This window comes from Eschscholzia californica, unplaced genomic scaffold (assembly GCF_041429995.1).
Source record: "Eschscholzia californica isolate CP2 unplaced genomic scaffold, dmEscCali1.0.p SCAF_1, whole genome shotgun sequence".
Taxonomy (NCBI): Eukaryota; Viridiplantae; Streptophyta; class Magnoliopsida; order Ranunculales; family Papaveraceae; genus Eschscholzia; species Eschscholzia californica.
In genome coordinates this window covers 3,465,607-3,489,119 of record NW_028238198.1, presented here as the reverse complement: position 1 = coordinate 3,489,119, position 23,513 = coordinate 3,465,607, and the positions used below count along the sequence as shown (strand labels likewise).

Below are 23,513 nucleotides of genomic sequence, written 5' to 3'. Positions count from 1 at the left end.
CACCATTGCCGGAAAACTGCCGTCATAACCGGAAAAGCCACCCTCATCTCCGAAAAGCCGCCACCACCATAGAAGAACCTCCAATATAATAGTACTAAATATAGATAATTTCTTCCAAAATTCCTTTTGGCCTCTTCGGGAAGCACTTGATTATGCCTAATTAGATCAAAGATTGCAATGGAAACCAAATTTATTCCCACAAACACAGAATCATCAAATCGAACCACCAAGAGAATCTGCTAATTCATAGATCTGCCATGACTGTTCTCTAATCCACCAACCACTGTTCATTTTCCGGTCAAGATCTAATCCAATTTCCATCACGAAGGACATCGATAGATCTATAGTCGCCACTTCTTCTCCGCAAGAATGAAAAATGTTTGACTCCATTAGATCTTTATCAACCTGCAAGTCAACTTCCCAACACAAACAGCGAAAGGAAGAAGAGAAAGAAAACCGTTGTTCAAAACAAGATACAGTAAAACCTTCAAACTTGGTGAGTCAAAAGTGATTAGGATCAAACTTCGTGAAACAAAATACTGGAATAAGGTTATGGATCGTCGGTTGATTTAGCCGAATAAAAGGGGAAGAAACTAAAATGGAGTAAGAAAAGAAATAGTAAAGCTAATAGAGGAAGAGCCGGCGAAGGAGACCCTTCGCCGGAAACTAGGTCACGTTCTCTCTTTCTCTCTCAAGGAAGCGGTTGCTCTCTCTCTCTCCGCTTAGCAGTTGGAGTTGTGCGTGGAAAAGATGAGAATTAATAAGGAACATGGAGTTTAACTAATCAATCACCCATTAATTAGGTGTACCTAATGGTTGGTTAAATTTTTTAACTTTTTCTTTCCTAAACTTTGGTGAATACTTAGCAGTACTACTCTGTCGAAAAGGTACTATAAGTCACCTTGGGCTTGGGATGAAAGCACAGCACCTTAATCATGAATTGCTACATTTTTCCTCTTTGTATTAATGGTACCTAGAGTTCTCTTAATGAAAGCATTCAATACTTGAAACAGTGATTGCAACAAAAAATGTGTACAATCTTGCCATGCTTAAAAAGTCCATGACCTACATAAATGACCTAACTTAGCCACTGATAAAAAATGGTAGAAACTTCCAAATAAAATGTAAAAAAAAAATTATAAAATAAATCTTTCGTTTTACGTAATTCTCAGTCATTATATAGATTTTTTTTTGGTTTTTGATAACGTATTTGGTTTTTTAATAACGTAATGTAAAGATAACCCTTCGTGTAATCAATATTATAAAATTTACTAATATAAAGGTTCATACTTTTTTGCCCCTCAATTGTGACCAATTGGTCATTTTACTCCCTAATAGTGTTTGATCTTCTATTTTAGCCCCCAAATTTTCCTCTACTTTTGTGGTGTTTGATTTAAACTTTGTGTTACTTTCAAATTATTATTTTTTTATTTTTCCTTTCGACTCCACTTCATCTCTTCTTCGCCACTTTACTGTCGCTGCCTCATAGTCGTCAAAAATATATGATTTAAAGATGTTTTTTTGGAGTCTTTAATTAAAGAACTCTTACAATACAAAAGAAGACTTAAAATCAACAAATGTTAAATCTTTGGTGAGTCTAATAGGCGATCTGAAAATTTGTCATAGGCCACCCCATCTCTTAGTACTCCTCGCAAGGCTCGGGTTAAGTAGTTCGAGACCCACAAACAAGACGGTCTGAGGGCACTCAGACTGGCCTGAGTCCGTATTGTTAAAATCCATCACGAGTAAGACTCAGTCTAAATGTTCTCGGACTGTTTTGTCCATGGGACACTAAGAGTAAGATGGGCCTATGACAATTTTCTTGAACACCTACTAGACCCTCTCATATATTTTTACCTTCATTAAATTCTTTTTCTCAAATAGACTACGATAGTCTAAAGCCTGATTAACTTCTTTTTATTTATATACGCAATCACCCAAATTCAATAACCATAGGTTTCCCTCCTCTTACAATCCAACCTGGTTCCTCTATGATTTTGGAGGTGTGTGACTTGCTAAATGAACCATCACTAGTCGGCACCTTCATTATGTTTTGATAGGGTGATTTCTAGATTTTCATATTGGAAAGAGCCAAATGTATTTATGATGGGACCAAGTAAATATTTTATTTGGAAAAAGAAAGAAAGAAAAAGCATAAAGATTCTTTGAAAATTGAAACCCACCCACCAAAAACCAGCTTTGATTCGGCGTTCTCTTTGGTTTTATCGGCGAGAACTCCGACATCAAAGCAATTAACACAACTCTCCATTATTCCTCCTCTCAATCTTAGAACTTTTCTTTTGGAATCATCAATCTTCTCTCTCTCTCTTTCCCGGAAGTTTTTGTCTTTCTCAATTTCTCTATCTGAAGGTACTTTTATCTCCCCTTTTTGTATCTTTGGGTTTTTTCTATATTTTTGTGGGTAAAGTTTGGTGATTGTTAAACCTAAAATCTCAATTGGGTTTGATTTGCTTTCTCGATCTAATTGTATTGAGAGGGTTGTTTCTAATTTTTGTTGAAGCATATCCCAAATTGAGCTATTTCTTTTTTGGGGAATTAAGATGGGTAATTTGTTTTTTCTGATTTCTGGGGTACTGAATTGAGATGGGGGTATCTATTGAACATGCAGAAATCTATGAAATAAGGGGATTGTTGATTAGGTATTCTCCCAACCCAAAGTCTCAATCTTTCTCCTGAAACTTCCTTTATGTAAATTTGTAGTAATTTTTTTGGTACTTAATGAGCTGGTTTTTTCAAAAACAATTAGCTTCATTTTGGTGAGATCACTTGTTGATTGTCATTGTTGTTGAGATGATTTTGTTGATGTCAATGAAGCAAGACTATAGGTTGCCATATGGGTTTTCAAAAATAACCTAGTTAAACTATGTTCTAGATTATAATTGAAGAATCGAGTTTCGATTGTCAGGTATTTGGGAAATGGTATAAGTTCTTTAAGAGTAATCTATTGTGTTCGTTGTTATAGGGAGGAGAGAGTGGTTACAAGTTTGCCAACAAGTTGAATTACCTGGGTATTTTATGTCGTTGCCGTATTTTGTTTAGAAAAGAATTTGTAGCAGCACAATGGGTGCTCTTTGTTGCTGCCTGCGTGTCGAAGATATTGAAGAATATGTAAACCCTAACAGTTCCTTCTTCAGAAACTGCATATGTCTCCAATGCTTCTTGAATGCAGTAAGTTTATGTAAATTTCAAGTTTGGTATTTCGAACAAGGTTTTATGTACTTCTCATCCTTTACGAACTGGTTTTGGTGATTGCATGATTTGGTATATAAAATTTGTGGCATTCTTGCTGATGTTCGCTTGTGTTGCATCTCGGGGTTGTAGTCATACTTACATACTATCAGCTGCTTTAATTTTTCTCAGTGATCTGATTATCTTTTTCTCCTCGAGTGAAAACAGAGGGCATGGAATTGATAATACGAGGAAAACCTATACTCGTTCGTTCAATAGACTCACATTGAGATTTAATTGTAATATAATGTAGCTCAAAACCTTGAGTCATTGACCACAACCCAACCTAAGCTTTAGTAGTGCACTTTTCAAGCTGCAATTCTATTTGACATATATGAACATATCAAGATTTTAGTTTCAAGACCTAGTTTTTAATTTTTTTTAACAAGAGAACCCTTACGAGTCACAAAAACCTTCCCTCACTTTGCAGTTGTTTTATTTATAAATTTCCTCACTCTCTTTTTCCCTGGTTTCACTTTTGGGGAAAAAAAAACTTTGAGGGTTTAGATAAGCTAGTGCTAGTGGGATATTACTACTGTATTATTTTGCAGAATTAAGTATACTTTTACTAGTATAGTTCTCATGATGTATATGAAGTTCTTTTGTATTGAGATTGTATTTATTTTCGAAGACAACATGCTTGAATAAGTTGAATTCATGTGGAGTTGCCTTCTGAAATTTCCTTTCTTCTTAATCTCTGTAGTATACAAGATTCTTCCGAAGAGCACATATGCATGCAATTCCTTCATCAATAGAGAGTACAACTACCTCTAATTCTCCAACGTTGCATGATAACTCTGTACCTGATATATACCGGTCCCCTCCAAGACCTCTGCCATATGATGCTGATCCTAGATGTTTCCGTTCCCAAAGGGATAATAGAATTCTCTCAAGACGAGAGAAAGGCTCAAGTCATTCGCATGAGGAGTCGGAACCACTGAGAAGAATCGATACCGAAATGAATCTTGAATATGTACATAAGGGAGACAAATGGAATGACTCTGATGAAGGTGGATCTAAAAAAGGCTTATCCGAGTCTTCGGTCAAGCACCCATTGACGATAGTTTCAGACGGAGTCGGCTACGTTTATTCATCATCAGAAGATGAAGATGTTTGCCCAACATGTCTTGAAGGTCCGTAATAAATCTCTTTTTAATTGTTACTTCCAAGTAGAAAGGAATTATGGAATATTGAGTTTGCCTGTTATTCTCGTTCGATAGGCAACTTTTCATGATTTTAATGGTATTAAAATTGAAAAGCCCTTTGCACATTTATAATCTGCCCATCTTTAGGTCAGAACTTTCATGGTTTATTTTTCACTTATATTTCACATGCAGAATATACTCCGGATAATCCGAAGATTATAACTCAATGCTCTCACCATTTCCACCTTGTCTGTATATATGAATGGATGGAAAGAAGTGAACAATGTCCAGTCTGTGGCAAGGTAACCTGTTTTCTCTTAACCCATATTCTCTATTAATTTGTTGGTTTGGCTCGTTTCTCTTCTTGTAAGATGGATGCCAATATACATATAAGTGCTATAATATTGTGCATTAATGTTTACTTATTACTCTTTCCTTGGTAAGTTCTCTCGAAACATGAAAAAATATTCAACAACATGAAGAAGGTAACCTTTCTAACAGTCTTGGTAGTTGGCTCAAACTATGACATATATGTTGCAACAACAGAGTCAACGATAAAAGCTCGTTCTTAATAATCCTCGATAGATGAAAAAAAAATTTGTTGGTTTGATCAAAAGAAACCTCTTTAAGTGGTTATAGGGTAGATGATGCTCGAATTCCACTTCACCCGAACCATCATTTTTTATGCAGCTACCACCAGATCATACGAAATGTATGAACTTAGTTTTGGACTGCAAAGGTGCGTATATATATTTTGAGCTTAACTCAGAGAAACTGTTAAGGGTTTACTTGAAGATGGCTAATAGGTTGCTTCCAAACAAGTTGAGCATTAAATAACTGCAACATCGTCAATTAGTGTTTCTGAATATTTTAAAATTGTGCTGATTTGATTCCTATTTTGCAGGTGATGGTATTTAATGAAAACTAGTTCATGATATTTTACTTCTTCGGACGCGTCATATCATCCATCCATGAAGTTATAGCCAATAAAAAAGAATGAAGAAAAAGAAACTATGAAGTCACTGTAAATACCCTTACTTTGGGTGATTGAACGGGTCGTAAAAGAAGGTAGCCGACCCTCATTCCCTTAGTAATAAGAAAGTAAATTCAGTACATCTCTCTCTCTCTCTCTCTCATGTTTATGTTTTTCAATTAGTTTAGAATCATTTACAGAGACAAATGAAACATGGGAGAAATTTGGGGATCTTCTAATCTCTGGCTTTGCTTCAGTTATGTTATTGAGTTATAAGGGATTATCTGAATTCTTTACCATTCAAAGAATCGAAAAAAATGTTGCGAGAATTAGCTATTTAAATGAAGTTTCTATTCTCTCTCATTTGCTCGCTAGGTCATTTATTTTAGTGAATTTTGTGTCGTTATAATGTTTTAGAAAATCAGTGGAGCCATACAGTAAGTTGATGCTAGTACAAATTTAGACAGCCAAATAAGGTTTTTGAACCCCTTGAACAGCAAGGTATAAACAAAATATTTCAAAACTTAGACCCATTATCTCTGTTCATCCTCAACTTCCATTTTGAATGTATTGGGTTGGGACCTTACTCCTCTTATTAATACGAAAAAAAAAATAATAATAATAATAATTTTGAATAGCTATTTGTAGATTAAAATAAAATTAATGAAGGTTCTGAAAGTACAAGTACCTAGCTCCTAAGTTTTGATATTATACTGGACAGTGGTAACAAAAACAAAGGAAGTTGAAACCTAAACATTGAAAGATGCCTTTTGACCGTGTTTTTTAGTAACACCACAGGGGTCACTTTCGGCAGCGGGTAAGAGGTCAATTTTACATTAGGGGGAGACTTTGCCAACGATTTTGGTGTCACTTTCGGCAACAGTTTGAAGTTCACCTTTTGGCAACAGTTTTGGCAATGCTCTTGTTGTCACTTTGGGAGACGTATTTTATGTCACTTTCGGGAACACTTGCGTGGTCACTTTTGGCTATATGTTTTGCAAATAGATTTAGGGATGTGTTTACGGTCATTCTGGCTATGTGTTTTACAATAAGTTCTGACGACGTCTTTTACGGATAGTATTGTCAAAGTGTTCTGCAGTCAGCAGGGGCGTGGGTGAGGGGGGTGCGAGCGGTGCGACGGCACCGGGCTCCCCTCTCCCTAATGGCCCCCTTTTCTGAAAAATTTATATAGAGATAATTCATAATAATTTAAAAGCCACTCTGAAACATGTAAACAAGATAGCTCAGTTGGTGTGCTACTAGCTTTAGACCACGAACCTCTCGGTTTCAAATCTAGTAAGGAACATACAAAATTTTTTTTTATATCACGAACCTGATGTTATTTTCTTTATAGCCACTTAAGGCCCAATGTTATTTTTTCTTGTAGGCAGACCTGATTTAGGCTAAATGGTTGATAGTCCAATGTTATTTTTTTGTTGGTAGTTAGGAGAGACTTCTAAGTAAGGGGCTCCGAATAAAATTTCGCCCCGGTGTCACGTGCATATTGTTGAGCATGCATATGACGTGACGAGTGCTAGGAGAGCACGTACGAGCATATAGGCCGTAGGGCCGAATACGAGGTCGAAGTAGGGCAAGAGTGCCAGCAAGCTTCCTTAGGCCATGCACGGGGACATCCGTGGCATTCAAGACTTTGTCAAGGATACGAAGGGTCATTTGGACGAGAGTATGCCTGGTTAAAAGGATTGATGTTTCCTTGTGGAAATAGGCAAAACAAGAAGTTTGCACCTTAGGAGGGGGTGGTCTCCCTTCCTCATATGCATCCAGCATATGTCAAGACCTCGTGGATGGGAGCTCGCCCATCTTAGCATGGTATGCACGAAAGTGAGCATCCTCGTGGCGCAACCCATGAGGCCGGCCTAGCGTATGCGAGAGAAGCATATTGCACGGGTTCCCTTGTCATAGGAAATGGCTCGGGACAGTACCTGGAGATAGGTTACTGCGGGTTCCTTTGGAAAGGGTGTTGCATGTTCTCATGCCATGGCGAGGTGTGCGTCGTGCTAGCATATTCCATAAGGAGGATTGAGTTATTCAAGGTGCCAAGCCTTGATGTGCTATGTTGGGCATGAGGTAGCTTATTAGAGATGGATGCTCCTATGCCCAATGTCCGGATGGTAAGCCGAAATGATAAGGTGCCGGATGCTTGAGACTAGATGGCAAGATCTGCATATGCGGCTTGGTGTGCTCCGCACATATGTTGGTATCCTTTATAGTGGGCGAGAGTCTATGACTCAAGGAAGCGTTATACGGGACGGCTCGAGCTATGCTCGTAGGTTGGGACACGTTGGTGTCATGCCGCATTATTGGTTGGGAACCAAGATGACTTGATAGTCGAGATGCTCCGAATATGTTCGGGAAGGCTGGCTATGTGTTAGGAGGGAATACATAGCGCCGCACGGTACGTTAGGATTTGATATTCCGCACTATCGACCCGTGTCTTTGAGCATAATATGCCGGGTCGACCTAACGGGACAAAAAGGCCGTGACAATTGGTATCAGAGCCTGATGAGGTACAGGCTATACATATACTACACTCTGATACCTATTTGACAATTGGTATCAGAGCTTGAAGAGCAAGCTAATGGATTGTGTTCTGATCCCATATGAGAGTTGTGATCAGAGCTTGGATGACAAGCTAGAGTATTGTGCTCTGATCCTAGATGAGAAATGGATGTCAGAGCCTGAGCTGCAGGATGGAGATGCACGAGTGAAGATGTATTGCATCCTGATACCCATTTAACAATTGGTATAATAGCCTAGTGGATAGGCCAACGTGTATATTGCTCTGGTCCTTGTGATAGATGGATCAAGAGCTTGATAGCTTACAAGATGTGTTCCAAGAGCCTAGTGATAGTGGCAAATGGATGTGTTTTGGGAGCTTGAGAGGACAAGCAAGGAGATATGCCTAAGAACATGTGGTATGTTTGGAAGCATACTTCTAGAGCCTGGAGGGCAGGTTCAAGAGATGGTATCTATGCTCGAAGAGTTGACAAAGAGCTTAGTGATTCTCCCACTATGGTATGAGGTATACTGGAGTGTGTATGAAGAGCTACGTCGAGAGCATGGTTTCCACGAGATGGTCTTTCAGAGTGAGATGCATTCAAGATGATATGGTCTCTGAAGCTATGATGCAAGATGGGGCCTTTGTTAAGGGATGCATGGTGCATAAGGCGACGAGAGTTCCGACGGAAGGAATAGGCCGTGTGCACGGATGCTACGGTGGTAGCTATACTTGGGTCTATGTTCCTTTGAGATGAAGGATATATGCGAGATATGAGATGGAACCGTATTGACACAAGAAGTCAGGTGCAAGCTCAGTAGCAAGAGTTCAGTGTGACTTGGTGTACAAGAAGGTACCATATATACTTGAGTCCTTTAGAGGTAAGGACAAGTGCAGAGATGGGATGAACCAAGAATGGCACGGTGAGTCGTGTGCGAGCTTAGTGCAGTAATGCTCAGTACGATTTGGTGCGCATTGGGTACATCATGATGTAGAGTCCTTTGGAGTGGACAACTGGCTTGGTATGAAGTGTACCAAGATGGCAAGTAGAGTCAGGCTGAGAGCTTGTGGTAAGCTAGTCTGAGTAAGCTTGTTGGATTGGCATCCAAGAGTGGAGCTATGTTGATCCGAGTGATACTTGAGCGTTAGAGCAGAGTATGGCAACAAGGTGTTGAAGGATACTCTTTTATGCTTAAGCCGAAGGTAGCATCGAGTGACTTGTGATGTTGTGAATTCAAGCTACTTACAGAAGACAGGGGTCAAGAGTAAGATAGATGGACAAAGTACATCGTTGGGCAAGTTGGTGCTAGATCAAGTTGTGCTTATGTGGGATGGTGCACGATAGAGTTCGGCACGGTGTAGTGTAAGCGCATTTGAGTTCCAAAGAGAATGGACTCACTTGAGATAAGACATGGATATGCTTGCACGTTTGTGTGTGGTATGTCGCATGAGTGCTATAAGCCGAAACCAACATTGAAGCTTATGGTCATATTGGTGTGAAGTCTAGATGACAGATTCACGAGACCAAGTACAGTACTGATGGTAGTTGGAACCGAGTTCAAGCCGTCAAGTAATATGAGGGTCGTTGTATCTGAAGTGGATCGGCCCATGTTTGAGTTATGCATTGGAGGTAAGTTGGAACCGAGTTCAAGCCTACAGTGTGCAATGAGTACGTGGTGACTGAGAAGAGATCAGCTCACGTTATGGGATTCCAGGATGGTGTGTCGTGGTGACATTAAGCATCGTCCAATTCTGGTGATAGTTGGAACCAAGTTCAGATCGTCAGAGATATATGGCAACGTCGAGTTTGAGTTTGAGTTGTAAGCCGTATGGTGCTGCATAAGATGTGTTGGAACTTATGCGGTGGTACGTTCGGATGTGTTCAAGAGGGACACGAGCCTACCAAGGTGCTCGGGTTAAGGAGCATCGCCAAAGATTAAATGGCAAGTGTGTGTCTGGATGTAGTCAAGTGGACGTTCCCAAGAGTATGCCAGTAGTGGATGGTTTGGTACCATGTAGTTCTCGTGGAGAGAAGCTACCTTGCTCGTTTCAGTGGACATCGAAGGCAACACAACAATTTCCCGAGGAAGGGATGGCACGGATGATGCCGGGCTCAATGTGGCGCAAGCGTAGAGGCGCGAGTTTGAGTTGCACAGAGGTGCAGGCGCGGAGGCGCATACAAGGCAAGGGTCGTCAAGAGAAGGGGCGACATTGCGGTGAAATTCAAGTGCTAAACACTCAAGGGTACAAGTAGTGGATACGTAGGTACTAGAGTGCACTTGATGTTGGGGACAGAGGTCGAAACGAGGGTCTCAATGAACAAGCAAACCAAGGAGTCAGAACGTGGAGTACATGGGTACGTTGGGTCTGATCCAGAGGTGAGTGACATTGAAGACGAGTTGCTTCGCGATGGTAACATTGCGAGCACATGGCAAGACGCAGTGGCGTCGAGATGCTAACTCGGGTGAAGGCAACGGTTGCTGAGGTACCAGGGTGATGAGTTGTGTCGCAGTTCACTGCGATACGCATGGCAAGATTGGTCACAAAAGTAGAGATAGGAAGTGACAATCGAGATGCCAACTCAAGGTGAAGCCGAGGAGGTGAGGTACCTGAGTTCGAGGAGCAGCGGAGGCTGCAACGGAGAAGCGACATTGAGCATGGATGAATGGTACGGAAGACCATTATCCTAAGGCATTGGAAGATGCAGAGCAGAAGACTGAAGTAATCCTGCGGGATGCCTACACGATGAGACTGTGTAGTTCGCACGGAGGTGCGGTATGCCGAAGACATGAAGGTGCAGTGGTAGCATCGGAGTTGAGGCAGAAGATTGAAGTGATACTCCAAACTTAGTCGACGAGGACGTCGACATTACAAGTGGGGGAGTATGTCACGTGCATATTGTTGAGCATGCATATGACGTGACGAGTGCTAGGAGAGCACGTACGAGCATATAGGCCGTAGGGCCGAATACGAGGTCGAAGTAGGGCAAGAGTGCCAGCAAGCTTCCTTAGGCCATGCACGGGGACATCCGTGGCATTCAAGACTTTGTCAAGGATACGAAGGGTCATTTGGACGAGAGTATGCCTGGTTAAAAGGATTGATGTTTCCTTGTGGAAATAGGCAAAACAAGAAGTTTGCACCTTAGGAGGGGGTGGTCTCCCTTCCTCATATGCATCCAGCATATGTCAAGACCTCGTGGATGGGAGCTCGCCCATCTTAGCATGGTATGCACGAAAGTGAGCATCCTCGTGGCGCAACCCATGAGGCCGGCCTAGCGTATGCGAGAGAAGCATATTGCACGGGTTCCCTTGTCATAGGAAATGGCTCGGGACAGTACCTGGAGATAGGTTACTGCGGGTTCCTTTGGAAAGGGTGTTGCATGTTCTCATGCCATGGCGAGGCGTGCGTCGTGCTAGCATATTCCATAAGGAGGATTGAGCTATTTAAGGTGCCAAGCCTTGATGTGCTATGTTGGGCATGAGGTAGCTTATTAGAGATGGATGCTCCTATGCCCAATGTCTGGATGGTAAGCCGAGATGATAAGGTGCCGGATGCTTGAGACTAGATGGCAAGATCTGCATATGCGGCTTGGTGTGCTCCGCACATATGTTGGTATCCTTTATAGTGGGCGAGAGTCTATGACTCAAGGAAGCGTTATACGGGACGGCTCGAGCTATGCTCGTAGGTTGGGACACGTTGGTGTCATGCCGCATTATTGGTTGGGAACCAAGATGACTTGATAGTCGAGATGCTCCGAATATGTTCGGGAAGGCTGGCTATGTGTTAGGAGGGAATACATAGCGCCGCACGGTACGTTAGGATTTGATATTCCGCACTATCGACCCGTGTCTTTGAGCATAATATGCCGGGTCGACCTAACGGGACAAAAAGGCCGTGACAACCGGGACCCTAAATTCTCAGCCACGCCACTGGCAGTCAGTTCTGGCAACGTGGTGTACGGTCAGTTATGGCGACGTGGTATACAATCAGTTCTGGCGACGTGTTCTTCGGTCAGTCCTGGTGACGTGTTCTGCTATCAATTTTGGCGACATGGTCTACAATCAGTTTCGGCGACGTGTTCTACAATCAGTTTCGGCGACACTTATGTGCTTACTTTTGGCGACGATGGGCCGTGATAACACTTTTGTAGCCCCTTACCGCAACGCTCTGTGGCGTGAACACTTTTGTAACACTTGAAAGATGGTTTTTGACCGTGTTTTTTGTAACGATGTGGTGTCACTTTCGGCAACAGTTTGAAGTTCACTTTTTGGCAACAGTTGTGGCAATGCTCTTGTTGTCACTTTTGGAGACGTGTTTTATGTCACTTTCGAGAGCACTTGAGGTCACTCCTGGTGATCTTTTTGTCGTCACATTCAAGCTTATGGTTGGCGACGCTACGGGCCCTTGGCAAATGCTTTTTGGGTTACTTTTGGCAACGCTAGTAGATAGCACTTTCTAGATCATTTGGCAACGGTTGCGGGTCACTTTTGCAACTCCGCAATTTTGATTTTGCAAACCGTATGGTAGAACTCACAAACGAGTGCCGATTCAAACTTCAAAATAAATAAGTAAAAAGAACCATTAAACAGACAGTAAAATGTAAGGGCTCTGGTTGTGGTTGTAACATTCCAAATTCATGGCCAGTTCTAATATAGTCGTTCAGGAACAAGTTATAACATTGTTGTTGTTCTGGAACCGGTTCAAGATAACCAGGTACCTCTTTCTTGGAGATGGATAACTGTGTATTCATAGACACCCCTACCTAAGAATGAAATGAAACCTGTCTCCTAATTGGTCTGTCATAGAAATTTCATGCAAACTACACTCTTGAGTACTAAAACATTCGGGCCCATCGCACAGGGGTCGGCTTGCATATAGGAGAGAAAATTACGAGTGTATCACACAACCATGAAAACCATCATTTAGGAAAATCACAACCGCCACAACACAATGATTCATAATCCTCATCGGTAAAGACTTCTATATGTTACAACGTGAAACAAATAGAAACCGGACCTGAAGAGTATAAATTTTATGGTGACTTGCAACAATCTGGACAGTGAAACTGTCCTTTAGCTTGGCACCTGGTGCAAGGGATAGATGGTGTCTGTGCCTGACGAACTCCTAATGACTCCAACGTTTCGTCTACTAGGCTAAAACTGAATGGCCCACCTTTGACCAATCCGTTTCCTTTACATCTTGAGCATGCTATCATCTTAAGATCACCACATTTCTTGCACATACCTAGAGAACTGCACAGCCTTGGGAGTTAGTACTTGGTATGCTCAAAACACATGCATTTTTACAGATAGAGGATGAATATTTGACATTCACGTGCAAAAACACACACACATGAAGAAGAAGAAAATGTATGTAAAGAAGCACCAACTAGAAGCATAACAATGGCTTCATATAGATATTGAGACGAACTGTCTAAGGAAATTAAAAAAAAATACTTTTAGCATATCGAGTTGGATCAAAATCTTAATAAAGTCATAGTTGTTTAGTTTCACATCATGGGTAAGCTCGAATTTGGCTTCTCTTTCACGAACCAGACAATACATTAAAGGGGCGCTGAGAATGTACCAGTCGGTAAAACAACAAGAGGAGCCAGAACTAGATAATTAACATCCAAATCTATGTCATCCAACCCTTAATTTGTGAAACTAGTCGATTATCATGCCACTAAAAATCATCTACTTGTTTATGCGTATAGGATGATGATAAAGCATGCCTGAATCATATCGAACAAATCAAAACATTTTTTGTCACGGTAAAATTATAAACTTGAAACAAGACTTGACTATTAATATTGCAACATTGATGAAGTATAAATCGTAACTGTGTCAAATTACTATGTCAGCAAGAACAATGCCACATCCCTATTGCTTTACTAAAGTAATTTCCCATCAATAGTTCTCGCCTTTACGCTAACATCGTGAATCAAGCATAATGTAGTATAATTATCATAACTTTCTAAATACCCACTGTCTAATTTTTCTCACTAATGTCTTAAGTGAATCGAAAAACCGAAATCAAACCGAACTTAAAGCCAATTATCCATTTCTAATTTTTGTTGATTTTGGGTATCTGAATTATCCAAGAGATTAAACAAATGTGGTAGGTCAGAATCAATTGAGTTGTGTTTCCCTTGAATCACATCAATTTCTGATAATTCCCTTGAATCCCCACTATAAGAATTTGAACTTTTTAAGCAAAGAAAGATTAAGGAAGGGGGGGTTTACCTTCGCTGGGAAGATGAAATTAGGGCATCGATTTTGGGAGCAGCAATGGTGGCGCAGAAGAGCAAAGTCCCGACGCCAAGTCCTGCCAATTCACTCGCTGTGATGTTTTCCATCTCTTCTCTTTCTTATCTTTCTCTAACCCCCCACTCCATTTATCAACCACCAATTTTATTTGTTTCTTTATATAAAATATTTAGACATTTATAAACATAATTGGCCTATTAGCTCAGTTGGTTAGAGCGTCGTGCTAATAACGCGAAGGTCGCAGGTTCGAGACCTGCATAGGCCATATCTTTTTTTTTCTTCGTGTTTTTTTTGCTTATCTTTACTACTCACCGAGAGAAGCCCATGAATGCTGGCAACATTAACATTTGGTTTGTGGTTGGCCTTATTTTCGATTTTGTTTTTTTGCAAAATTAGTAAGATTAACATTGGTTAAGATCTAAGGGCAGAAGGGTTTGATGTCTAATGTTGTTGTGAATTTCATTTAGAAAAACAAAAATCTATCAAATTGGTATAATATGAGTGGAGTTGCAACTGCCTGGGCTTGGTTTTTTTGCCCTTATTTTCGACTTTTTTGTTCGTTTAAAGCATTGATCTTTCTTTGTCAACTAAACATTAGACATCGACAAGCAGGTTTTTAGAGATCTTGGACAGCCTAAGAAGAAATCTTAGAAAACTAATTAATAACAAAAGTTCAATTTTCTTTTAGAAAGAGAATATAGTATATGTGTTTCGAACCCGAAATATAGAGGGTGAGAACTAACTTGGTAACCATTAAACCAAGGATTCGTGACAATGTTGGTTGATAGGTAGCAATAGATTTTGATATTGCTAAGTACACTTCAGAAGAAGATTATAGAATTTATATGCCTCTCATGTGAGACCACAACTCACCAAGAATCAAACATTGCTTTAACAGATTTAAAGGAAATACAAATGATATATAAACATAACTTGACAAGAGCTTAGTTTAAAAGATTATAGAATTATTGGTCTCTTAATTACTTCCATTTATTTCCTTTTGTATTGGGGCCACACCACAGTGACTAGTGAGTGCACTAAGAAAAGTTATACACAGACTAAACAGGGTGTATCCACTAACTCAACACAAGGTGATGTGTTTCTCTTTCTAACCTAGCAAAATCAAATACATTTAACCCCCCAACATCTTCCAAGTATCAATAAAGATAAAGTTAGATTGTTATCTATGTCTCAAATATTTGACATATAAAGGCCCCTCTGTTATCTTGTAATTTATGTGTATATCTGTACATGAAATATCCCCCTCTTATAACCCTATCTATACCCACATCCACTCATTTCCCAACTCCAAAAGTCTTCAACCAGAGTATAAAGATTGTGCTCACAATAGCTTCCTGTAGGATATACTTAGCCAACTCCCACAATGTTCACCATCCACAGTTAATCCAGTTGGCAGTACATCTACTTCGCAATACAGAGGTCTGAGATTCGATCTCATAGAAGTACAATCCAGTATTATTGAACTTGGGTATAAATAAAGTAGTTAGCTAGAGTGTCTGATCGCCAATACAAAAGGGTCTCAGATGTGATTATTGAACTCTGATATAAGGATCTTATTAAAACAGAGATAAGTTCGGAAATTCTCAATGGAATTTCTGTCTCTGGCTACATCAAGCAGAAGACAGAAAAAGGTTCTTCATCTTCATTGTTGAAGAAGGTCTTAGCTGACTTAAAAAGCAAAAGATCAAGTCGATCGTTTGGGTATCTTAATTCAGCTCGTGGAAAGCGATACAAGGTATATTTTCATTTTAACTAGTTCATCTTTAGTTTTGGCATGAGATCCTGGGCAACCTAATATTAGACGTATAGATGTCTTAACTTCCACTTAGAACATTAGGAGACTCTATATTCCAACAGTGAGCATGCCCCTAATCACATGTATTTTCGCGTCACTGGTTCAATAAGCAGTCGAATATATATATATATATATATATATATATATATATATATATATATATATATATATAAATTTGTGTATATGATGCAGGCGCATAACGCGTGGGCCCACACTCACGCGTGCCCACGACCTAGTCGACTACATTAGTGGTCCTAGTTAGTATAGGATTAGGAAGTTACCTTAATTTGGTATTTCTTTTAGGAGTTTCTATGTTTTAGTTTCTTTAATATTTAGGAATCCTAGTTTGAGTCTATCTAGGAAAGTCTATTATCCTATAAAAGGAGGTCTAGTCTATTTTGTTATTCATATTGAAGAGAAAAACCATTGAAGTTAATCAAGTTTTAGTTTATTTATCGTTTTCTTTACAGTTCTTCGTTTATTTTATTGTTCTTATTTTAATTCCGCTGCGTCTACATCATTATATAACATCAGATGGAGTATTTAGAACTATGTAATTACGACACAAGTGTGACGCCTCAAGCCCTAGAAGTTGTCTAATATTGTCCCCACTTTAGACACCTCACACATGTACGGAGTTTTGTTCTTGGCGAAGGCTCCACGAGCCCCCCAAAACGCCTCGACACGTACCAAGCTTGAGCGTACTCCTATAGCCCAGACTCCGGACACTCTCGTGAGCGATGTGGGACTATCACAATCCCATCCTCAGCGAAGAGTCATTCTTGACTCTGATACCACTTGTGACGCCCCAAGCCCTAGCAGTTGTCGATATTGTCCCCGCTGTAGACACCTCACACAGGTACGGTGTTTTGTTCTTGGCGAAGGCTCCACGAGCCCCGCCAAACCTCGACACTTACCAAGCTTAAGCATATACCTTAGCCCAAGCTCCGGACACTCTCGTGAGCGATGTGGGACTATCACAATCCCCAAAGAAAGAGTCACTTTACTCACAACTAACTGATTTTAACATACAAGCGAACAAGCTTTATCGGTTAAAACAGTTGTCTTTCAAGCAGGGTGGCACTCAAAACCCTAAATCCTCTCTCTCACACACAAATATATATTCTCCATCTAATTTTCAAGTGAACTAACACAAAAAACATGTATAATTTCTAGTTACATTCCAAATGTGGACTAATTTGGAGGTTTCTAGAGTCCAAAAATTTCATCAAATAAAGAAAATAAAAAGAATATAAATTATATAATTAACCAACTCCAAGAAGTTACATGATCCTCATTCATGCATAATATAGTACATAAATACCAAGTCTAGAATCCTAGGGAGACAAAGCTTTAAAGCTCAAAAACCTACTACACATGATCTGTTTATTGAATTTTTGAAAGTAAAGAAGGATGATATAAGTTGTCTCCTCTTCTAACCAAAAAATAAAGCAAAATTAAAAGTAAAGAAAGAGATTTGAGATCAAGTGGGTCATCTCTCATCCCTTCCCACCTAAATGAAAAGATTCATTTCTCAAACATGTATCACTATAAGAGTGCAATTAACTTTCACACCTTCCACTACTCTCTTTCTCTCTCAACCATAACATCATCCTAAACAAAGTACTTTTAGAATAAGAAATCAATGTCCATCTCAGGAGCTTCAGATCAAGATAGGCTCTACAAGAAGTCGACGAGAAAGGACTCCGGTGAACTCGACGTTTTCGAAGCTACAATGTACTTCTTTGGAGGCACCCAAGTTGGTAACCTTGATAGTATTGGTGCACCAAGTAATTTTCTTGCTCCAAAGACTACAATAAGGGAAGAACTAAGGCAACAACAACCAAAATCACAAAGAAGAGTGAGTTTAGATATTAACCTAAAAACAAACATCAACCCACCTTCTATAAATTCCCATAGAGTAGTAGTTGAAAAACAAATCAAAGAGAAGAAATACAAGCAACCCATGTCTCCTAGTGGGAGACTTGCTAGCTTTCTAAATTCTCTCTTCAATAACAAATCTTCAAAGAAGAAGAAGAAATCCAAGTCAGTTAAAGATGACCATGAAGTAGTAGTTGATCATAGTAATGAAAGAATCGTGAGAAGAAGTAGTGTTAGTCATTTTGGAAGCCTTTGGACATCAGATTCCAAGTCGATCAATTCATCTTCGAGTTCCGGGTATAGAACACCTCCTCATGCTCATGCAAAAAACCCTAGGCCAAGAGATCATAAGGTACAAATTAGTGCTACTAATTTGGTATCGAAGAATAATGAGACAATGGGTCTTGAAGATCAAAAGAGTAAGAACATGGATTTGTTTTTGTTGGATGAAAAACTGAAACTGATTGAAGAATTATCAGAGAAAAAGACTAGTTGTAATGGGTTGTTTAAGAAAGATAAGATATGGGTTGATGATAATGATGAAGATGAAGATGGAGGAGAGAGTGATTCAAGCTCTGATTTGTTTGAATTACAAAACTATGATTTAGGTCTTTATTCATGTGGTTTACCTGTTTATGAAACAACCCATATTGAGAGTATCAAGAGAGGGCCACCCATTTCAAATGGCCCTTCTTAGTACTAGTTCTAGCTACCGTTAATCTTGTTTCTTGTTTTTCCTTTTTTGATGTATTCTTGTGAATGTATATATAGAAATTTTATTTTATCTTCTTCAATCAAATTACAGATTGTGTTTTTGTCAGACCTAAATCTGTCAAACAATAAGATTTGAACCTTAATCTCGACATCATTAGATAAAACATGACTTACCTCGCAATCAATTTCAGAATAAATATTTAAATTTATATCTTTCTATTGTTATGTCATTCAGTCCATCAAATTTTAATACTTCAATTCTAATGAGTTGATGTAACAACAATTGGAAGATTCAAATTTTAGTACTTTGATTCGAATGAGTTGTGTGTGATATCCTTCTATATATATGTGTTTGTATATATATATATATATATATACATAAATGAGTGAACAAGAAACAGCAAAAAGATGAAATGATTAAAGCACCACTAGGTTCAAGATTGAGCATAATTGGAAATCCTCCACTTAGGTAAAATGTAAGGTATCATAACTCCTCTTGACTATATATTTTTATGGTCGTGATACTATGCCCGGCACATCTCTTCGCTCAATCCCGACCGGGTGATGTGTAGGGCATAGATCTAGAGAGAGAAAGTTAAAAAGTTTCTCTCTCTAGATCTATGCCCTAAGGTCGGGATTCAACCGGGAGATGTGTCGGCCATAGCATCTTTATTGATATTTTTATTATTCTATCCTACTCTTTTTTTTCTACACAAGCAATTATAGTGGGCTTGCTTTTCTTTTTCTTTCCTTTCTTTGATTTTCAACACATGCCGGAATGGATTGTGATAGTCCCGCGTTGTTTAGTGTAGAATTATGAGCTTTCGTCGAGAAAAATTTCGTGCTAATCGGAGATTCATCATGAGGTGGGGAATGTTTACATAATATTTCTAAGGTTTTCATGATAAAATGGCCATTAAGGATGAGGAAGCTCATCTTTAGAAGTTGAGAATGTCATAGTCCATACTTCGCTTAGTGCAACACTTGGTTCTTGGGCCTATATTAATGAGTATCGGGGCCATTTGGTCGGGCATCTTTTAAAGGATAGACATGAATGTCCATGATTATCGAAAGACAAATATCAATAGAGGATAGAATTTAGGTTGTCAAAAAAAATCACAATAATGCATCTATTGTTGTGAAAAATAAAAGAGGAAAGAAGAAAGAAAAATAACGGAAATATTAACAAGAGATAGTAGATAAGAAGAACTTGATTTGTATTCTAATGTTTGTAGAGAAATTCTCTACTTTGGTAGTTGGTACATTGGTTTGGTACATTAGGTACCTTGATACATTGGTAGATTGATCCATCTCATCCACTAGCAAGGAAGCTCTTTACATAAGCCTCTTGATGAGTTGCATAACCAATGGAGAGTCAGACAATAATGGTGCTTGAATACAAAGTAATGGTGGAGAACTAATGGTAGTGAGAGTTACAAAGTGCAGTGGTCATCCACCATAAATCAAATATTTATAACATCTATAACTCAATCAATAACTTTCTTTTTTGAAGGGTAAGTGATGTTATCATCAATCAATGTCTTGATCATGCACTAATTTCTAATTAGCGGATGAAAATAGCCAACATGCCAACCATTTTAAACCATTTTTGGATGGAATGGACATGACATCTCCAATGGGACACTCTAACAAACACTTAAATGTCCTAGTTGTCAAGGGTCAATAGAGATTCTTTTTCCTAAATGTCAATATAGAGGCACTCTAATTTTTGTAATGGAGATCTCTAAGGTGTCTATATTTAATACACATGTCTTTCTTCAATTCAATAGATAAAAAGTAGTTGAAAAACAAGATTTTCTATTGGTTGAAATTTAAAATTAACACTTAGAAAGTCTCAAGTAGACACTCTCATTTTAAAGTTTCTCTCTCTAGACACTCTATAATAAATGTGTCCACCTCATATTAGAGTGTCTAATAAAGTGTTCAATTGGAGATGATGAATTTAGGAGTGTCCCATTGGAGATGATGAATTTAGGAGTAGGATCATTTCAAATGTCTAATTCAAATGAAAATTAAAGTTACCTCCACTAAAACAATCTATTTTTGTCTAAAATTAGAAAGTTTATAAATGTGTACTATGTAATTTTGTTCCAACTAAAAGAATGAGGGCAGACAATTTTCCCTAATTACCTAACTTGTCACCAATATTTTTCTAGAAATGTTAGTCATCTAACCTAAGCCACAGTGGTAATTGTTCTAACAACTATGATATATCTAACTTTATGAGTTTCTTGGATGAAATTGACAATTAAAATTTGTAATTGCTTATCATTTTTTTTACCTAAGGAGCTACCATAAATTAAGAGAATTTTTTAATTGAAATTAAGAGAATTCAAGCATAACCATCATAAAGAACCACAATCTCAAAACCATACAATACTAGAGTCTTATCGAAAACATAACTAGAGGAACTAAAACTACTTAGAGTTCATCGATCATATGGAACTTCAAACTTCAAGGACGAGCACCATCAGCAGTAGCAACACTTTCAATTCCACGAACGGTACTACGTTCCTGTACCAATGAACAACGTAAAGCCTCTATTATCATCAAATTTTTAACCAAAATTAACAAGAAAATGAGAGTTTTTTTACATATAGAAATATACTTACATTGTTAATGCTCTCAGACGAAACCGAACCAGCTGGTGATGGATGAGGAACGTATCTAGCCCACTGTAGAACAATGAATATGTCATTAGATATATATCTAGGCCAAAGAAATTTAATTCCATGCACAACCTAAAAATCTAAATAGAAATCGCTCGAATAGAATGAGGTATATATATATATATATATGACTTACATTTTTGGCTGCAGTACTAAAAGCCTCTCGATGCGGTATATCAGGATGGGCAGCTTTGATCCTTTGTATTTCCTCCCTTAGAATATAATTAAATAAATACATGTTTATATACCTCTTGTTAATCATAGGTCTAGAGGAAAAAAAAATCATCAATAAAAAAATTTAATAAAATGTAGAAATGTTTTCGATCTTACTTCATGAATCGATTGTAAGCAGATGGAAGTCTATGTTTCCTTTCAGGTGCTGCAATTTAATTATAACAAAACCAAAATATTAACTTGAGAGAGAGAGAGAGAGAGAGCTAGCTAGAGAAAAATTAATTAGCTAAAAAAACAATTAGTTTAAAGAGATAAGAGTAAGAGTTATTACGTTTAACAACAAAAGGTGCACTAGGGATTATTGGCTGGCTGGAGGTTGATGAAGACGACATCGGTGATTGTCCGGGCTTTCGATAGTCACCACAGAAACCCTGTTTTTCGATGGATTCATAGAATAAAACACCTTCAATTAGTAATTTCTTAAAAACTACCCTCTTTGTATTTTCATGAACATATAACTTTAGGGGAAGGTGTTAATTATAAATACATGCAATAATGAAATAAACAAGCAAGGTCATGTTTTTTTTTACCTAATTCTTAGTAGAAATAAACAGACTGTAGTTGGGTGGTAACACGTTTGTTTCTCTACGGGAGAAACCTAGCTAGGGTTCAAATCTCACTTTTTCCAAATTTATTATATGTTTAAAGTGGTGATCTTGAGGTATATTACCTGATGAAAGCCACTGATCAACATCTGATGATCTAAAGAGGGAGATTGAGTAAGAGGTCTGGTACTCAAGAAGGACAAACAATTACAATACCCACATTTCACAGTCACTGTTTCCACACTTCTTCTGCATGGAACTCCAACCTACATACATATTATATACAAATAGTTAATTTAGAACATACAATCATCAAAATATATGAATAGAACTAGTAATTGCTCAATGAGAAGAGCTAGCTAGGGTTAGGGTTTTGTAACTAGATCAAAGGAACTTTGTTTATTCATAATGGTTTCAAGTGAAACTATGTAAGTAGAGGAAATACAAGATGGGTTTAGAGTTAAATTACAGCTAGAACAGTGTTGCAGTAATTGCACCGGACATAGCATAGATGCTCAGTGTGAGAAAGGTAGTCCATTGATATCTAGAGAGAGAGAGAGAGAGAGAGAGAGAGAGAGAGAGAGAGAGAGAGAGGTAGTGTGTGAAAGTATAAGGATGAATAAGAAGATGAAGATGTTTATATATATAGGTGGAGAGGGTGTTTTAAGGAAAGGTGTTGGGGAAGTGTGAAGAAAGAAAATCTAAGGTTACTATACTTGTGGATGGGTGAGTGGAAATTAAGTCTAGGGCAGCAAGATGCTGCAGGACAATACCCTAGCTAGGTGATTCAAGGTAGACATAGACAGACAACAAGAACTAGGTTTTAACTCATAAAGCAAGTTCACTTGCATCTAAATTTTAAAAGAATATTTTTTTTTTTTAAGATATTTACACAAAAGTATACCTTCAAGTAATGTATTTATTTGGTTTTAACATGAGCAATCTGCCAATCCATGTATTCCCCCTGCCATAATCTAATCGATACGGCTCGAAAGAAATAACTGTGCATTGAAGATACATTATGGGAAATAAGAAACGTTGGAGAGTGTCATTGTTTCTGTTAATTAAGAGTCTCATTTACTATTGGACTTCTTCTCAAAATTGGCCTAAAAACACTCTTTTAGTCAATTAACTAGATATCGGGATGCCATTTCTAAATGATCTTTGTGTTTGTGTTGTTGTTTGTCGGGGATGACTAGCCATCTTGGCTTCCACTGCTGTTTTGAGTTTCTTAATGAATGATACTATTTTGCCTCCTCAAAAAAATAACAGTGTGTTTATATATGTTTTTGAGTTTGTGATGATGATCCAACTTTTTGCATGTATCAAATTTCACACCAACACATGTACGATGGATGTTTAACGCGATTCGATCAATGAAAAGTGACAGAAACGATTAAACAAAGTAAACTTACTCCAGGGCTGAATTGGAATGAATCGTTTATCAAAAGAGTGAAAAAATCTATCACGGGACATAAA

The 23,513-nt window shown here is 38.4% G+C and overlaps 4 protein-coding genes and 1 non-coding gene across 8 annotated transcripts; 3 read left to right on the top strand and 2 right to left on the bottom strand.

Moving 5' to 3' along the window:
• Positions 1–2,058: 2,058 nt before the first annotated feature.
• Positions 2,059–5,730, top strand: LOC147563312 (E3 ubiquitin-protein ligase At3g02290-like). Of its 3 annotated transcripts, none has more exons than XM_086636475.1 (6): positions 2,089–2,370; positions 2,630–2,660; positions 2,984–3,189; positions 3,953–4,382; positions 4,587–4,696; positions 5,299–5,730. In XM_086636475.1, exons 3-6 carry the CDS (start codon positions 3,082–3,084, stop codon positions 5,320–5,322), a joined length of 672 nt encoding a protein of 223 aa, XP_086492601.1. In that variant the 5' UTR covers positions 2,089–2,370; positions 2,630–2,660; positions 2,984–3,081; the 3' UTR covers positions 5,323–5,730. The 3 variants fall into 3 exon arrangements, with proteins under 3 accessions (XP_086492588.1, XP_086492601.1, XP_086492594.1); XM_086636468.1 differs by having other exon boundaries at positions 2,132–2,370; positions 2,522–2,660; XM_086636462.1 differs by lacking the exon at positions 2,630–2,660 and having other exon boundaries at positions 2,059–2,370.
• Positions 5,731–12,806: 7,076 nt separating this feature from the next.
• On the bottom strand, positions 12,807–14,277 carry LOC147563311 (chaperone). The gene is made up of 2 exons (XM_086636454.1): positions 14,131–14,277; positions 12,807–13,137 (listed from the first exon to the last, which is right to left on the bottom strand). Exons 1-2 carry the CDS (start codon positions 14,241–14,243, stop codon positions 12,918–12,920), a joined length of 333 nt encoding a protein of 110 aa, XP_086492580.1. The 5' UTR covers positions 14,244–14,277; the 3' UTR covers positions 12,807–12,917.
• A 68-nt stretch (positions 14,278–14,345) lies between these two features.
• TRNAI-AAU (transfer RNA isoleucine (anticodon AAU)) lies at positions 14,346–14,419 on the top strand. The gene has a single exon. It is a non-coding gene; the product is annotated as a tRNA-Ile (tRNA).
• Positions 14,420–15,821: 1,402 nt separating this feature from the next.
• LOC147563309 (protein BIG GRAIN 1-like E) lies at positions 15,822–18,635 on the top strand. Of its 2 annotated transcripts, XM_086636446.1 has the most exons (2): positions 15,822–15,910; positions 17,629–18,635. In XM_086636446.1, the coding sequence occupies exon 2, from the start codon at positions 17,706–17,708 to the stop codon at positions 18,546–18,548; it is 843 nt and encodes a 280-aa protein (XP_086492572.1). In that variant the 5' UTR covers positions 15,822–15,910; positions 17,629–17,705; the 3' UTR covers positions 18,549–18,635. The 2 variants fall into 2 exon arrangements, with proteins under 2 accessions (XP_086492572.1, XP_086492569.1); XM_086636443.1 differs by lacking the exon at positions 15,822–15,910 and having other exon boundaries at positions 17,317–18,635.
• A 2,250-nt stretch (positions 18,636–20,885) lies between these two features.
• Positions 20,886–22,928, bottom strand: CRC (Plant-specific transcription factor YABBY family protein). The gene is made up of 7 exons (XM_086636436.1): positions 22,504–22,928; positions 22,160–22,300; positions 21,761–21,860; positions 21,586–21,634; positions 21,392–21,467; positions 21,199–21,261; positions 20,886–21,100 (listed from the first exon to the last, which is right to left on the bottom strand). The coding sequence occupies exons 1-7, from the start codon at positions 22,570–22,572 to the stop codon at positions 21,041–21,043; spliced, it is 558 nt and encodes a 185-aa protein (XP_086492562.1). The 5' UTR covers positions 22,573–22,928; the 3' UTR covers positions 20,886–21,040.
• Positions 22,929–23,513: the final 585 nt, after the last annotated feature.

What these genes read in the sequence shown, in the direction of transcription:
- CRC (XM_086636436.1), bottom strand. Translation starts at nt 22,572, where the DNA reads ATGGACTACCTTTCTCACACTGAGCATCTATGCTATGTCCGGTGCAAT. An exon ending in TGATCAGTGGCTTTCATCAG is followed by an intron (nt 21,861 to 22,159) that starts GTAATATACCTC and finishes ATCGAAAAACAG; the next exon opens with GGTTTCTGTGGTGACTATCG. An exon ending in TGCACCTTTTGTTGTTAAAC is followed by an intron (nt 21,635 to 21,760) that starts GTAATAACTCTT and finishes ATTAAATTGCAG; the next exon opens with CACCTGAAAGGAAACATAGA.
- LOC147563312 (XM_086636462.1), top strand. Translation starts at nt 3,082, where the DNA reads ATGGGTGCTCTTTGTTGCTGCCTGCGTGTCGAAGATATTGAAGAATAT. An exon ending in TCCAATGCTTCTTGAATGCA is followed by an intron (nt 3,190 to 3,952) that starts GTAAGTTTATGT and finishes TAATCTCTGTAG; the next exon opens with TATACAAGATTCTTCCGAAG. An exon ending in AATGTCCAGTCTGTGGCAAG is followed by an intron (nt 4,697 to 5,298) that starts GTAACCTGTTTT and finishes CCTATTTTGCAG; the next exon opens with GTGATGGTATTTAATGAAAA.
- LOC147563311 (XM_086636454.1), bottom strand. Translation starts at nt 14,243, where the DNA reads ATGGAAAACATCACAGCGAGTGAATTGGCAGGACTTGGCGTCGGGACT. An exon ending in ATTTCATCTTCCCAGCGAAG is followed by an intron (nt 13,138 to 14,130) that starts GTAAACCCCCCC and finishes AAGGCTGTGCAG; the next exon opens with TTCTCTAGGTATGTGCAAGA.
- LOC147563309 (XM_086636443.1), top strand. Translation starts at nt 17,616, where the DNA reads ATGTCCATCTCAGGAGCTTCAGATCAAGATAGGCTCTACAAGAAGTCG.